Genomic DNA, 16,481 nt, shown 5'->3' with positions numbered 1-16,481 from the left:
AAACATGATCATGCATTTTGAAAGTGACTTAGGAATGTGTTAACTGGTGTAAGGGAATGAAGAAGAAAATATATTTCTGAAAATCTTAAGTGTATTAAAGAACCAGATGTGTAACAATTTGTTGCAGCTCATTTATTTTTTTTGCTTGCCTGTCATCATTCAGACTTTTAAATGTGTGTCTTAATTTTCTTTTTCTCTAACACTATAGTGGAATCTTTATTCTGTTAACACTCCTTCAACTGTGCTATATTAATCTTAGGCAATAAGAAGTTGTTTTAGTTTGTTTTTAATATTGAACCAATATTCTGATCCTACAAACATCATCGTGTTGTATATATTGCTGAACTGTTGTGGCTCCTTTGTAAACTGGAATGTGTTTCTCTGCAGTAAGACTCCTTCCAAATTTGGATTGGACAATCTCTACCAGTTCCAGCATTATCAGGCTGTTTCTTTATCCTGAATGCCGCCTTTGTGAGGTTACGGACCCCACTGTGGCTTGTTTGTCTGTATACATAATCTTGCTGAATTAGTCTAGTCAGTGGTGGTAAGATTTGCTGTGGTGTTAGTGTTCCATGGGTATTTATTTTCCAGGTGTGGCACCCAATCTTCCTACTATCCCCTCTGCTTCAGACTTCAACACAGTTCTGTCCAGCGACCAGAACACCCTGGATGGCACCCACTCGCAGCACAGCACCAGCCAGGATGACATTGCAGGAGTGGAAGAGGGCAACCAGGGCTTTCCTGCTGTCCAGCTGGCAGATGCACAGGTAACTGGGGTTGCGCATCACCAAATGATGAGCAAGAGAGTAGAAATGATCAAAGCCTTCAATAACTAAATGGGTGGCGTTTGTTTTGTAGGTTGTTTTCAAACCTTTGCTAAGTTACACGGGAATTCAGTCGCAGGATGCGATGCCCCTGTGCTACAGGATGTACTTCGGAGAGTACCTCTCTTTCTCAGGAACTCTGGACTGCCTCAGAGCAGATATTGTTGATTCAGACACAGCAAAGGAGAGGAAAAGCAAGCGAGCCCGAAGGTATGATGAGAGGCTTAAAAATATGCGTATTGGCTAAAGAACAGAAATTAGGCTTTTCGTGTGGTGACAGATTTCCAAAGCACTTTCATAGGATAAGGAGCAGCCCTTTATTCTTCTAGTCTTTAATTTTGTCTTCCTGTTAAAATATTTTTTTAATCTTCCTATGCAATGGTTTGGGAATTCTAATGGTTTGAATCTCAGCTGCTTTTGAAAATTGGAGACTGGGGAAGGGGAAGAGCAGGTGGAAATAATAGTGGGGGGGAATTTGAGTGGCTCTGAAATGGTGTTTAGTAATTAATCCTGTAAATAATAATGTGACTTTTTGTGAAAATGCTGAATCTTCCCCCAGACCAATTTTTGGCAAAGCTTTAGGATGTAATGGAATGATTGCATGCCAAGCTAGGTTTCGTAGAACATGGATGATTTCTTTGTTAGTAGCACACAGTATGAAACTGTAAAAGTTCATTTTATTATATTTAGAACTGTGGTAAAAAGGTGATATCCTAAGGGAAATAAAAGGCTGGGTTCAGTAAATTAGATTTAAGCTGTGTGAAAAACGTGTTTGACTCTCACACTCATAAAAAGCAGCACAGTAGTAACTTGTACCTTTCCTTTCCTTAGGCAAGGAGCAGTCAATCTTCCTCCTCTGGAATTCAAACCAGCTTTGATGTTGGAGACTTTCAGCATTAGTGCTGTGGTGATGGAGAAATCCATGTGCACCCCTCACAACTCCACCAACGCCCTTTCCTTCCACGACTTGAACAAGCGCTATTACAATACCTTCCACTGCAACTTCACCATTTCCTGCCAGTCCATCAGCCAGCACGTGGACATGGCCCTGGTGCGGCTCATCCACCAGTTCAGCACCATGATCGACGACATCAAGGCCACGCAGACAGACATCAAACTGAACAGGTACACGGCTGGCTCGGCCTCCCCAACCCCCACCTTCAAAACCCGCAAGCACAGGGACTTCCGCTCCTCAGATTTCAGCCGCAGCTCCCGGGGCAGCCTCAACGGGGGCACCAGGGTGAACAACACTAAGAACAAGAGAACAAACAATGACAGCAACAAGAAGGAGTCTCGCAACAAGAATTCCCTGGGGAGGTCAGAGCGAAGGACTTCCAAAGTGTCCAGGAAAGGCTCCAAAGATGTGGTTGACCACGTGACGATCCATATGGATGACTCCGACTCCATTACCGTGTCAGAACAGAGCGAGCCCTCTGCGGAGTGCTGGCAAAATATGTATAAGCTACTGAACTTCTATTCACTCATTTCTGATCCAACTGGCATCTTAGAAAAGTCTTCTGAAACTTTTGGGCCAACAGGTAAAGTGGTTCATGAACCTAAATAACCGAGTGTGTGTGTTTTTGCTTAACCGGTGTTTCTAAAGCTTGCTCATGAGGTGGTTTTTGTGAGTTGCCCACCCCATCTAACTTGGATCAGAGGGGCACATGGTGAGGACTGAGGTGAGCTTTTGATTAGTTCACCAAGACGATGTACAAAAGGAAAGCTTAACTTTTATTGCTAATTGCATAGTGTGGATTGAGTTTGTTCCTCCTGAGGTGCTGTTTTGTGTTCAAGGGGGTACTGGAAATGCTGAATATTATCATTCTGTGAAAATATGCAAGCATGTACGTAAGCCATCCTGTGGGAATTAATTTCTGCCTTGAGAATGACAGTAAAAAAAAAATCTGTGAATCTTGCTGTGAGAGAAGGAAAGGTAAAATAGTGATTTTGGTCAAATCCCACAAAGATTACAAGTGTTTGGGCCATATTTTCACCTAAAAACTTGAGATCTGGTGTGATTATTGCTATTTCCAATGTATTTCAGCACAGCAGAGTAGATCTGAGTTGATCTAGCATCATTCTCTTTGTTGCTGAACTTAGGTTGCTGTGAATATGCAGGGGATGGTATAGTTGCTTGATTGCCATATTTTCCTTGGACTTCTTTTAACTAAAGAATAAAAAACTGAGAAAGTGTCATATGAGAACTTGTATTAAACAGATACCACTGTCTTTCGTGCACAGAATATCATATCCACAGTTAAAATATCTGCATAAAATGTAAATTTTCTTACACTTTTTTTAGCTTCCTGAATGTTGAAAAGGAGAACTTGCTCATCCAAAACAGAATTATAAGAACCTTTGCCTGTGGAATGATCAAAAAATAAACAGGACAATTGAAAACTGTCAGGGCATTTTTCTGGTATAACAATAAAATCAGATCATTACAAATATTTATATAAGGTTCATAAGAGCATATCTGATGCTGTTGAGCAGGATGGGAACAAAGAACTCCAGATCAGAAGGCTAAGAAAATGAGCTCTGATTTATTTCAAATGTACCGCTCTATATATAGAGAACATCGAGAAGACTAATTTCATTGGTCTTAGAGTAAAAACATCCCACACCATTGGTGGGCAGTGAATGACGCACAGTGGCAGAACATATCTATAAACAATGTGAATAACAAGATAGATTAGAGAATTATTTACATTCTTTCCAACTGCTTCCCAGGCTCTTGCCTGGTTAGAAAACCTTTTTCTTTTCTCTCTGACTGAGCTGAGAATATCCACACATATCTATGAATAATAATGAAACCACATCACTCATTATTGTCTTCATTGTGTCTTGGATTTGGTTCAGTTGCAATGGTATTGGGGTGGAGTGAGTGAGGCACAGATAATTTTCCTGAGGAGTTTTCTTGACATGAAAGATACGTGATCGTCACTTTGGAATCCAAATATAAATGGGATATGCCAAGGATTTATTACAAATAAATCCTTGAATAACTGCTGGTGTTTCTGTAGGTGTTCGAAGCCCCACTGAACCTGCCTGCAGGGTGGTGTTTGAGAATGAGCAGGACAACGGGCGGAAGCGCAGCCTGGTGACCTCGGAACCGCAGCACGTGACCCTCATAGTCTTTGGGATAGGGATGGTGAACAGGACCCACCTGGAGGCTGACATTGGCGGCCTCACCATGGAATCTGAGCTGAAGAGAATCCATGGCAGCTTCACCCTGAAAGAGAAAATGAAAGGTGGGACGAGCTAAAAGCACTCTCTGTAATTCAATTCCCTGGCTGCTTTACATGTATGTGTGCAGTATGTGTGTGTGTAATATTATAATATTCAACAAGTGCTTCTAAAGAATTATTGCTAAGATGCTGGAGGATTATAAAAGGATGCAAGCTTTTCAGAAAGTGCCATGGAGGAAATTCTCTTAGAAGACAGTTACTCATTTTCAAAAGCTTTCTTCTTGTCACATTTAATAGTTGGCATCACTGTGACTGCTAAAGCTGTAATATTTCAGTTATTTTCCTGCTGCAATATTTTTGAAAGCAGTAAGCACACCTGAAGTATTGTACTGACTGAAATGCTGTTAATTACATTTTTTTTTCTTAAAGATGTGCTACACCAAAAGATGACTGAGACGTGTGCCACTGCTCACATAGGAGGTGTCAATATTGTCCTGCTGGAAGGAATTACCCCAAATATCCAGTAAGTAGAAAGTCTCACAATTTAAAATTGTTCAAGTTCACAGAAGTGGTATGAGTTGTATTCTTTCTCTTACGCTTCTAATTGCTTTTTGAAACCTGTATGTTCAAACCATATGAGATTTGTAGGGAGTAGTTATTCCTAATTATTCCTGTTTAAGAGCTACAGTGTTTCTTTATTAGATATATTTTCCAACTGTCATGCTGCATCATTCTTTGTTCTCTCATGTTAGTTTTACAGTTCTAATATCCCTTCTCCAGCTTTTATATAATTGCACAACCTGGCAGGGGAGGGGAAGACAACCACTTCATGTGCATGAACATCATGAATCACTTGCTCAGCATTCACATTGTTTGGCTTTTTTATTTCTGCCAGGTTCATAGACTCAAAAAGGCCATGCATTATTTTAATTTGTTCCTAGCTGCATCTCCTTCTGTTTGAGTTGCAGAATGAGCTGAACCACAATTCTTTGTAGCACAGATCACTCTCACACAATTTGGATGTTAGGTGGGTAACCCTCAGTATGTGTACTGGTCTTAGAACAGGACTCTTGTAGAAAGGGGCTAAACAATGTCACTTGAGTTTCTCTCTCCTTTTAATTCCTGGGTAGTTTGGAGGATGCTACACAGAAATGAAAACATGCAGAATTTTATAATTTCCTCAGCTAAATTGCTTTGTTTCTTTCAGAAGTATAAATAAAAGTTCCAATCTGACAGTCATGAAGGGTTTCTGAAGGTGACCAAAGCTCTTCATTGTTTGTTTTACATATAGGGAGGGTACAAAAGGAAAGGGTGGAAATTATGATAAATCTTAAAAACAACAATATCAAAGAACAAACATGAGCAAAACCAAAACCTTCACCTTAGTAATTTTGACAATAAATGTCATATTGTGGGTTACAAGTAGTTAACTGACTAATTTTGCATGACTGTTTACTCTTTATTTGCTTTGTTTTTGTTTTTCTTGCTTTCTCTTCAATCTTCATCTGTAGACTGGAGGATTTTCCTACATCTCCTACAAGCACAGCCAAACAAGAGTTTCTGTATGTCATATTATTATGTTTAATAATCTTGCAATTAACTCTGTGTTGTGTAGATAACGGCTGCTTTCCTACTGTGTGTGATTGTGGAGGCAGATGTTTCTTGAATACATCTTGGTTCACCATCTAGTATTACCTAGATAAACTTTTTTTTTTAATGAAGCCTTCTAAATATCTGCCTAAAAAAAGCCCTTGTCAATCTTAGCAATATAGTTTTAGGAACTGCTATTACACTGCACTCACTAATGTAATGTTAGAATGGTTTCACTGGCCCTTAAGTTCTTTAGATCTGCTTCTGTACTTACTTTAATGAGCTGAAATACTGTTGATAAATGTAAGGGAACACAGAGGTGAGATTTGCTTTGGAGATGCTGTGCTTGGAGTGATAGTTGTGGTATCATCATGAACAGGGCCATTTCTTTTTGTCTTCATTTCCCTGCTGGTTTAACTCCCAGGCATGCTGAAGATCTGTGTGTGTGGGTGCAGGTCTCCTCTCTGTGTCTGTTTATTCAGTGTTGTAATAATACAGGATTAACTTTAAAATGTCCTTATAGCTCTGGAAGGAGAGGTGATGGACTGAAAAACTGCAAGTGATGTAGGGAAAATACTGGGATTTGTGTTCCTTTTTGTCTGGTAGCAGCATTAAACCAGTGCATCACCGAGTTGTTGAATTGGCTGCCATATAATGTGGTCAACAAAAATATAAATGATTAAAAGGATTGGATAAATCCATGTTGGATAGGACTGGTGGTGAGTTATGAACATGGTACAGGCTCTGGCTTAGAAAGTAAATTCCTTATGGCTGGAATTAAGGGAAGGATCCCTTTACTTACACCTCAGGTATCTGCTGCTGCCTGAGTTTTCAGCTGACTCAGTGCAGTAGTTCCTGTGTGTTACGGGCCTCCTGCTGACTTTTTTTCCCCCAAAATGCTTGTTACAGCATGCCCAAAAATCTGTTAAGTACTGGCCTTGTAGTCAGTTCTGCAGTAGGACAAAGACTTTTGGTCACAAATTTCTCTGGAGAGTGATCATTTATTGCATTGATGTGAGAAGAATATAGAATTCTTTCTGGAAGTATTACTGGTAAATAAATAATGAATAATGATATTAATGATACAACCAGATGTGTTACAGGCATATCACTGTAGGTAAGCCAGCTGCAGATCTTTAATAAAAAATGGACAGCCAGACAGTTGTTCCACATTTCATTCTTGTCATGGAAGTAGGTTTTTTGTAGGCAAGCAGCAGTGAAATTCATTTGTTGCATGAAATATGGAGAAAAGCACAGTTAATTTTGCTGAGGTTTTTTCCTCCTGCAACAGCTATACTGGTGTAATACATTTTTAATTAAGGAAATGTTTATAATGGTTTGAATGCAGTAGTATTTTGAGTTCTAGATGGAGATGGAAATGTGTTCTTGATTGGCTTCACAGCAGTTGAGTCAGAAGGAAGAAAGCAGGAAATTACCAAACTTTGAGAGAAATAATTATGTTTTTCTTTTAAAGAGGTGGATTAAAACAATTCTGGCTTTTTCTTAAGTAATGTTATTTGTATAATGTTTTTCTGAAAACTGTTGTGAATTGTTTCCTCCTTCATCACGTATTTAGAAATCATTTCTACTTGACAGTCTGCCCTAAAATATTAATTCTGCACTGCTTTAGATCATTTGCGTCACTTGCATAGCTGTGAAAATCTGAGACTGTTCTTTGAACTTCAGTCAATTAATTTTCTGTCGATAGGCCAGTGGATGCTTTACAGTACTGTGTATTTCTTGGTTATAAGCAGAAGGGTGATGTCTTTTTTTTAGTTTGTATTTCCACATCTGGGTTCCTTTGGGCTTGCTGATATTGTAACATAAGATTAAGAAGAAACATTGCTTAATAGAGTGGAGTTCATAGAATGTTGTATCTTCCACCATAAGACCAAACTGCCTATAAAAAATTTAAATATGATATAAAAAGTGTTTTAGCTATGCCCCTTGAAATACAGTATTTGAGAAACTTGCATTGAATGTTGCAATTTTATAGTCTTATTTTTCAGCCATTTTAGCTGATGTATTGCATCTTGACAACTACATGTCCTCTTTGAGGCTGTAATTCTGTGTTAGCTGCATAATATACTTCCATTGGGTAACCCTCCAGGAATTGACCATAGAAACATTAATGTGTTACCCCAGTATATTTTAATAGGAGTTTAGTGAATTCTGCTATGCCAAAATTCTGTTACGACATCAAAAACTGTCAGCTTCGTGCAGTTATATTTTTATCTTGGGTAACCAGTGTGAACCATATCCTCCTCAACATTAAAATAAAGTTTGGATGATGTATTTTGGAATAATATGTTTGAATTAAACATCAGTATTAATTCACAAATTTGTCTATCACATGCTGTATATTTACTGTTAAGTATTTCCTCCAACAACCTATTTGGATGCAAAACTCAGATTTGACTTTTTACAAAAAGGATGACTCAAGATTATTCCTGAACAGGAGTTGAAATGGAAGGCTCTTTTTTTGTTTCTGTGTGTGCAAATTTGTCTGTCTCTGTGCAGCCTGGTGTGTATGCACTGAAATGACCTTACTTTAGGCAAGAATAGCAGTTTTGAACAGATATTTTTGCTATGCATGATGTGTAGCTCCCTTAAGTGTAGCATAGTTGTTTGTGGCATGTAGTGCATTCGTGTGTAAAGTGAAAGAAAAAGGAATGTGGGCATAGTTGACAAACAGTATTACTTCAAAATTCAGCTAACACTTAAAAGCTCAGTGTAAGATACAACTAGAAGGGTGTGCAAATGACTGCTGTTCCCTTTTGCTGTCAGAACTGTGGTGAAGTGCAGCATTGCCAAATCCCAGGCCCTGTACAGCGCCCAGAGGGGGCTGAAAACCAACAACGCGGCCGTGGTGAAGGTGGGAGCCATCAGCATCAACATCCCGCAGCACCCGGCCACGCTGCACAGCATGATGGTGCGCAGCTCCCACCAGCTCTCCAAGCAGATCTCTGACCTTATCCGGCAGCCCTCCACCGCGTGAGTGCTCCCAAATCCCTCCTCTTGCCAGGATTTTGTCACCTCAGGTGTCTGTGGGACAGCCAGGCAGATTAACAGGAAGAGTTTCCTGCTCTTTGTCTTGGTCCGCAGGCCCCAGCCAGCCAAAGAAGATGTGGCCACTCCTCTGCCCTCCGAGAAGACTCCAACAAGCATCAATCAAACGCCGGTTGAAACAAATGAGTTCCCACAGCTGCCAGAAGGCTTGGAAAAGAAGCCCATAGTGCTGAAGTTCAGTGCCATGATAGATGGGATTGCTATTGGAGCAGCGCTCCTTCCCTCCCTGAAGGCGGAATACAAGATGGGAAGAATGAGGAGTCATGGAATGACAGGTAACAGTTCTCTGGAGCTTTAAAAACATTACTGCTTTTAGTTTGGCCTTCCTATAAGCATCCAAAAGCACTCGGTGTTTCTATTGAGTTATGAATCTATTGCCATCAGCTTTGTTTTTTTAACATGGGCTTCAGCCATGTATGGGCCCATATAGGGAATTTTCACTGTGGTTGTTTCACAATTCCCAGAGTCAGAATGCAAGAGCACATGAAGATGTGTATACATTCATATATAGCATCCTCCCAAGAAGTTTCCCTCTGACTGCTAAAATAAGTTTATGTGATCTTTGTTTAATTAAATTCTAATTTGTAATGCTACTTGAAAATAGTCTTGTAGGGCCTCAGTACTATGAGGTGGTTTGTATGACTTCCCCCTTAGTCTTATTACTGTGGAGTCCTCATTTTCTTTAGAAATTGAGACAACCCTGAATCATGTGGGTGGATATTTATAGTTCTTTGGGTTTGTGAACTTCAGTAACGTTTTAAACATTTTAACTTTTAATTTTTTTAAAAAACATTTTAAATTTTTTTCTATTGTTCCAAAACTGTTCTTAAATTTAAGGATAAATAAGAGATTCTTTTGCCAGTTCATACCTTTTCTTTCCCTGCCTTCATTTTACAGGTGCCCAAACCAGATTTAATTTTGAGCTTCCAAACCACAGACTGCGCTTCACTTCAAAAGTTTCTGCCACTGACATGTCAACCATTCCTCCTTCGGCCAGTCTCAACCTGCCTCCTGTCACCATGTCAGGGAAATATGTCATGGAAGAGCATGACACTTACTCTGATCAGATCTGGAGCATCGATGAGCTCCCTGCCAAGCAAGGCTACTACCTGCAGGGCAACTACCTGCGCTGTGTGGCTGAGGTAGGTCTTGAAGGCTGCAGGCATCTTTGATAACTTATTTCCTTGCTGTTACAGTTCTGTCTGTGCATCTTCACATTTTTTAATCCATCTGCCTCCTCCAGAACTCTCAGGTTTACAGGTTGAATCCAAATACTGAAAAACTGGAAGAGTGTTTTATTGTTTTATAGCGGTTACTTAGGTTTTTTTTGTAACTAGACAGCTCCATAAGTGGAATAATGACATGACATAGAACCTTAATGATATAAAATTTTCTGCTCAACGCAGAGTGTTCTATTCATAAGTTCTACTTGTGTGCCAATTTCCATAGTTAATTTTCCCAGAGAGAAAAGGGGTGCTGCTTGAAAGAAACACTTGCTGGGGAAAAGCAGGGCATTCCTACTAACTAATTCCTTAGCAAAATAGTCTGGCATGTTTGTAATTGAGAATTGTGATGTTTGCAGCTAAAAAATACAAGTTAACAATCTACTGTTTTTAAAACTAAGGTTTGTTCTCAAATGTTCTATTTCCATAGGTTGGCTCCTTCGAACATAATCTCACAACTGACCTTTTAAACCATTTAGTATTTGTGCAAAAAGTGTTCATGAAGGAAGTAAATGAGGTCATACAGAAGGTTTCAGGTAAGTGGAACACTTAAAAGTTGTTTTAACTAAGATCCTCAAACCTGGTTTGATGGCAACATTATGTAGCTCTCAGGATCAGCTCATTAATTTCACAGAGACCCTCATTTCACCTCTAGCACTGCAAACACCAGCAGGAAGCAGTACTGGACTTTGAAATTATAACAGAGGCTCTGGAAATTATGTCTATCATAAGCAGGACTTTTATTGGGAAGCAGGATTGTTTGGCATTCTGGTCATCAGCCTCTGTGTCTCTCCATGGTGTGGCCTTGGCTGGGTTACTTTGTGTATTCACTTTGTTTGATTTGAACATTTTTTGAGTTATCCTAAAAGGCTAATTTTTAGTTTAGTGAGATTCATCAATAGCTGGAAACATCATGAGGAAAAAAAGAATAAAAAGTGGTAACTAAGTAAAAAGAGTGTCTGTGTGTACATCTACCTCCTTTCATGTCCCTCTGTGTGTGTGTGTATATATATTCAGGTATACAAATGCAATAAAAGAATGGTGCAGGTCCACATGACGTGCCCTTGAGGCAGTTAGAAAATGCAGTGGAGAAAATGGAAAATGCCAAATTCCCTGAAGGCTAACAAGAAACACCCTGATATTTGTTCCAGCCAAAATATATTAGTATTGGGTAGTAAGGAAATGCTTAGGGAAAGAATAAATCTTCTGACAGCTGTCATTATATTCTATTAGAACATTTTTTTTGTGGAGGAGCATAGAGTGCTGAACCAGGAAACCTGTATTAGCTTTTACAGCATTTCTTAGACTCTGCCTTTCAATTTCCTGCATTTTTATGTGAGGAATTTATTACCAGTGCTGATTCTTTGCTTTTCCAGACTGCAAATTTGTATTGCACATAGCAGCTTGATGATTTTTGAAATGTGACTGTTGCCTTCTGTATTGGGGTAGTTCAGCAGGGATGTGGTCAGGTCAGCAATCCATGTGTATGAATGCTCAGTGCAGAACAATAGGGGCAGAAATTGGCTTGGTCCCTCTGGCTTGGAGCAGAGTAATATTTTAAATGGCTTGAAAATATCAATTAGTGTGATGTGCTGCAGTATTTTTTCTAATTACTGTTTGTATTGCACTAAAGTATTGTTTGTATATTATCCTTATATAAAAACTGTGTAAGCACCAATTACTGAAGGTGAAATTGAACAGATTGAGAGCTAGTTAATGAACAGAGCAGTCCCTAATAATTGCATCTGGAAATTGAAGGCAGTGTTGATTAAAAGAAAATTATCCAGATACAAAATGGAATGATAAAAATTTATTGCTGTTTGGGGTTTTTTTGAATCAGTGATTCAACTGCTTATCCTTACCACCAAATAACGTTAATGAGATCACTTAGCATATTTGGAGAGAATTAATGGCTTGGCCTTTTCCACCAGCAAACCCTTCCTATAAACTAAGTTGGAATGTAGATAAATATCAAGGAAAATTTAATTGCTTGAAGGATTGCTTCTTCAAGGGTACATAACTTGGAATGACATGTGCCAGGATGAGGAAGTAAACCCAAAGATAAAATAATTGCAGAATACTCTTTCCTCCTCTCATGGAGAAATACTGATATAATTTCAATTCCTCATTTTTATGGAATTTACATAGTATTTGGTCAAGTGTTAAATTTGTATCATCAGATAAGTAGGAGATACATTGGTGCAGGGGACAAAAAACATCTGTTTTGAAAAGCGGGTGTTACTCCTTTCAGGCTTTGAGACTTCCTATGGAAAATTTCCCAGAAGGGAGGAAGATGCCTCTGTTCCTTCATTCTTAGTGGAGAGGTATTAATTATATGTCAGAAGATGAATCTGCATTGATGTCTCCAGTCCTCACTTGTTTTTATAAATCTTCAGCTGGTCACTGTTTAAAATGAGACTTAATTCATGGTCACCTTTTTATATGTATTGGTTTTAAAATATTTTCTTTGATAAAACTGTGACTGTGCATATTTAATGTGTATAGGAGGAGAGCAGCCAATACCCCTTTGGAATGAACATGATGGCACAACAGATGGAGATAAACCAAAAATTCTTCTTTACTCATTGAGCCTTCAGTTTAAGGTAATCTTATGATGACAAAACAGTGGTGGGTTTTTTTTCCCTTTCTCATCGTGTCTCTGAACCAGATGCTCATACCTTCCTTATCCATCAGGGAATTCAGGTGACAGCTACAACTCCCTCGATGCGTGCTGTGAGGTTTGAAACGGGGTTGATAGAACTTGAGCTCTCCAACAGACTGCAAACCAAAGCAATGCCTGGAAGTAGCAGCTACCTCAAACTGTTTGGAAAATGCCAGGTGGATTTGAATCTGGCACTGGGACAGATTGTTAAACATCAGGTTAGTGCTGAAAATCTTTGTATGTAATGTTCTTAATAATATGTGATTTAAAAATTACATAATCAAGCCAAGAGATTGTTGCACAGTGCTGGTTTTTTGGGTTTTTTTTTTTCCCAATTATTATCTTAGAGTTTCTTAGCCCTTTAGAACAGTAATAGCCTTTCTGCTGAGTCAAACTCAAAACTTCCATTTACATAAATATAATTTTTTAGAATATTTGAATGAAATAATAAGATCAAAGGAGATCCAAACTTTGCTAGACCTATATTTTGACCTAGTTTGTCTGTTTTGGTTTGACAGTTGTACCTCTTGTACTCTTAAACCTGCTGTTACCTGGAATCACTCGTTCTAGGATATAAAAGTGTTTCGTGATGCCTAGAAACAAACAGACAAATAGAAATCTTAGGACCTATAAATCAGCTGTCACAATAGAGGATCTGGATATATAAATAGTTATGTTAGTTAACAATTTATGATAAAGAAAATAATGCTGTGATCAGAACTTAATGCAAGAATATTGAAGATCCTCAAAGGGATTTTGGCTAGAGCAGAAAAAGAGGAAAGGACACAACTTGTTGTTTTAATTTTATATTTTCTCAAATGCAGTAATTTGGGTTTTTTTCTTCCTATCCCCAACCCTGAACTCTTCCCTGCTGCAAACCCCTCCCTCTTCCCATTTTTTGGAACATTTTAAGGTTTATGAAGAAGCTGGCTCAGACTTCCATCAAGTTGCCTATTTCAAGACAAGAATTGGATTAAGAAATGCTCTCAGAGAAGAAATCAGTGGCTCATCAGACAGGGAAGCTGTACTCATTACTCTGAACAGACCCATTGTTTTTGCTCAGCCCGTGGCCTTTGACAGAGGTATTGTAGAGACAATTGCTACAAGTTTGTGTTCATGCTGAGAAAGAGATTTTTTTCTCAAAAGGCTTGATTATTCAAGATTCGATATATTTCATGCTAAGTAGCTGAGAAATTTGGGAGATCTCCTCCATGCCAAGAGATTGATGAATCTGTCATCAAACATCAAAAATTCTACATGTTGAGGCAATTAGTTTTCAGATGGTTTGGAGGAAATTGCTGTTGTAAATCCTCACAGATGAATGATGCTGAGAACAGCAGGACTTTCTGTATTTTAATGTATTAAATTTGATAGTAAGTGATCAGGTTTTCCATCTTTGAAGCATGAGCCTGATCGCTGTACCCTGAACGTGTGTGTGTCCATTGTTATACATCCTCTGACTTAAAGTAATGGAGGAGCTGTAAAAAGGGAGAACAAAAAGAATTTATATAGTGAATGTACATTATTTTTTTTAAGGTGTTGATTTCAATTAAGCATTTTTGGTTTCCTCACTAAGCTGTGCTATTCTGGCTGAACTACAAGGCAGCATACGACAACTGGAATGAACAGAGAATGGCTTTGCATAAAGATATTCATATGGCCACAAAAGAAGTGGTGGATATGCTGCCTGGAATCCAGCAAACCTCTGCACAGGCTTTTGGGACCCTGTTCCTTCAGCTGACTGTCAATGATTTAGGAATTTGCCTGCCCATCACAAACACACCACAGGTAAGCAAAAGCATGGCTATTGGAAGTCTGTTAAAACACAAGTTTGTGTGTGGTGTACAGATACATAAGCCAGGTGATAGAAGCTTCAAAAGAGGTCTAGTTTATAAAAGGAAATATGTGGGCTTTTTTACAGGGAAACATAATTATAGATGTTCATATGCAGAGTTAGAAATTAATCAGTCATTCTGTACACTTAAATTTATACATAATTGTACCCATCAAAATAAACACCAAAAAAAATCACATAAAAATTAAAGCTACTTTTTGTCATTGTTCAATCAAGTCATCTTGCTTGGAGAAAAGCATTGATCCTTGGCTTGTGTGCTGTAGTCATGGGGCCATATGGATTATAACCCTTGATCAAACATGAATTTTTGTTCCTTTTCCAGACGAGCCTGAGTCCCTCTGCCCTAATAAATTTTTAATGTAGGTGTTGCATTTAGGAAACAGCAGTGCAAGGCATTGTATGAGCAGAGGTGAAGCTTTTGAAACTCTCTGCAGAGAAGGAAAAATACAAGGAGATATGAGCAGGGAGTCAGTTAATAGGGAAAGATAAATGGCATTTGGTAAATGTACAATATCACTTTGACATTGCACTGACCAGTAAATTCTCCCCGTGATTTTATTTTCCAGTCTAACCACTCTGCAGATCTCGACACTGGCTCTGCTTTAGTCCTGACTATTGAAAGCACACTCATCACTGCCTGCTCCTCAGAGTCTTTAGTTAGCAAAGGTCATTTTAAAAACTTCTGCATCCGCTTTGCTGATGGCTTTGAGACAAGTTGGGATGACTGGAAACCAGAAATAAGAGGAGATCTAGTCATGAATGCATGTAAGTGTGGGTGGTTTCGTACTGGACAAGAGTATTTCAGATATAAATCCACTTTTGCCCTTCCCATTGACTTGAAAAACGGCTGAGCTTTCCCAAAAAAACCTAAAGAAAAGACTTCGGCCTTTTGAAAGCAAAATAATATGGATCTAAAAGGTTATATTTCTTTGTTGTTGTTTTCCTTTATTAATAAAATTTCCTGCTTTATATATCACTGTAATAATTTAAGCTCTACCTGCGAGATGTTGAAAGAGTTAGATGCATTGCTCTTAAACAATTTCATAAGATCCCAAGAAGATTTCAATAGTCTAATATGGAATATATATATATATATATATAATGCTGAAAATTCTAAAATTTTGTATGAAATTTTAAGTTGATTTAATACATATGTGTGTGTATACATATATATGTATATAGTTATGCATTATACATACTTAGAATTTTGTATGTTACTAAGTAGGTTCACTTTACTAAATAAGATAAGTCCTTCAGTGGGAAATAAAACTAGAACTCCTATCATTCTTTAATTATGGCAGGCAGGAGACTGAGGGTGGGATTGGGAAGAGCTGCTCTAAAGCAGCTTTTACTGGCTGCCTAATCAGTGTACTTGCTTTGTATGCTTCATGTAGGTGTTGTGCCAGATGGTACCTATGAAGTGTGTTCTAGGACAACAGGCCAAGCTGCAGCAGGTAATGTGCTTGTTTTAATAAATCAAGTCCAACATTAAAAATGCATTCATAAAATGTGAAATTTAAGTCCTTTAACTGTGTTTTAATTTAATTGGCTGGAGAAGAGTCAGCAGTAGTTGCCATAACAGTCATGTCATCCCATTGCTTCCTGTCCTAGGGATTGCTAAATCTTCCTCATGCTGAGGCTTTGCATGCTGAACTGCCATCCCTCTCTTTGCTCTCCCAGAAAAGGCTTCTCTTTTTCCCAAATTCCTTCTCTGCCCAGTCTAACTAGTCTGGACCTTCTCCAGAGCATTCAGAAATAGCTGTCAGTCTCTGTATTAGTCATACATCCATCTAGGAAGAAAACCAGTATCTTGTGTTGTCATGCTTAGAGCAAGGTCTGTATTTTGATGCTGAAAAGTGGTACTCAGAAAAGTCCTGGGCAGACAGGATATTCACTAGGCACACAACATATATAATATAACATCTTCCAGCATCATTGTTCAAGACTTGAATAACTAGGTCAGCATTTGTACATGCAGAAAGACATGTTTTATGTTTTTTGCTGTTAGAAATTCTGTTTTGGAATAGTTTACTTTCCTGCATTTGTATGAGCTGAAGCTTGAAATGCTCT

General features: G+C 38.5%; 1 protein-coding gene across 2 annotated transcripts in view; it reads left to right on the top strand.

The window, feature by feature from the left end:
* BLTP1 (bridge-like lipid transfer protein family member 1) overlaps window positions 1-16,481 on the top strand; it is an 87,473-nt gene that overhangs the window by 52,806 nt on the left and 18,186 nt on the right. For both annotated transcript variants that reach the window (XM_053941921.1, XM_053941920.1), the window contains exons 44-59: window positions 592-767; window positions 859-1,034; window positions 1,656-2,362; window positions 3,848-4,075; window positions 4,442-4,535; window positions 5,524-5,574; window positions 8,390-8,596; window positions 8,708-8,946; window positions 9,569-9,813; window positions 10,325-10,430; window positions 12,400-12,497; window positions 12,589-12,774; window positions 13,470-13,638; window positions 14,133-14,344; window positions 14,978-15,176; window positions 15,806-15,865. In XM_053941921.1, the coding sequence (XP_053797896.1) occupies window positions 592-767; window positions 859-1,034; window positions 1,656-2,362; window positions 3,848-4,075; window positions 4,442-4,535; window positions 5,524-5,574; window positions 8,390-8,596; window positions 8,708-8,946; window positions 9,569-9,813; window positions 10,325-10,430; window positions 12,400-12,497; window positions 12,589-12,774; window positions 13,470-13,638; window positions 14,133-14,344; window positions 14,978-15,176; window positions 15,806-15,865 (3,153 nt within the window). The remainder of the gene's footprint in view (window positions 1-591; window positions 768-858; window positions 1,035-1,655; window positions 2,363-3,847; window positions 4,076-4,441; window positions 4,536-5,523; window positions 5,575-8,389; window positions 8,597-8,707; window positions 8,947-9,568; window positions 9,814-10,324; window positions 10,431-12,399; window positions 12,498-12,588; window positions 12,775-13,469; window positions 13,639-14,132; window positions 14,345-14,977; window positions 15,177-15,805; window positions 15,866-16,481) is intronic.

This window comes from Vidua chalybeata, chromosome 4 (assembly GCF_026979565.1).
Source record: "Vidua chalybeata isolate OUT-0048 chromosome 4, bVidCha1 merged haplotype, whole genome shotgun sequence".
Taxonomy (NCBI): Eukaryota; Metazoa; Chordata; class Aves; order Passeriformes; family Viduidae; genus Vidua; species Vidua chalybeata.
This window is presented reverse-complemented; position numbering and strand designations above follow the sequence as displayed.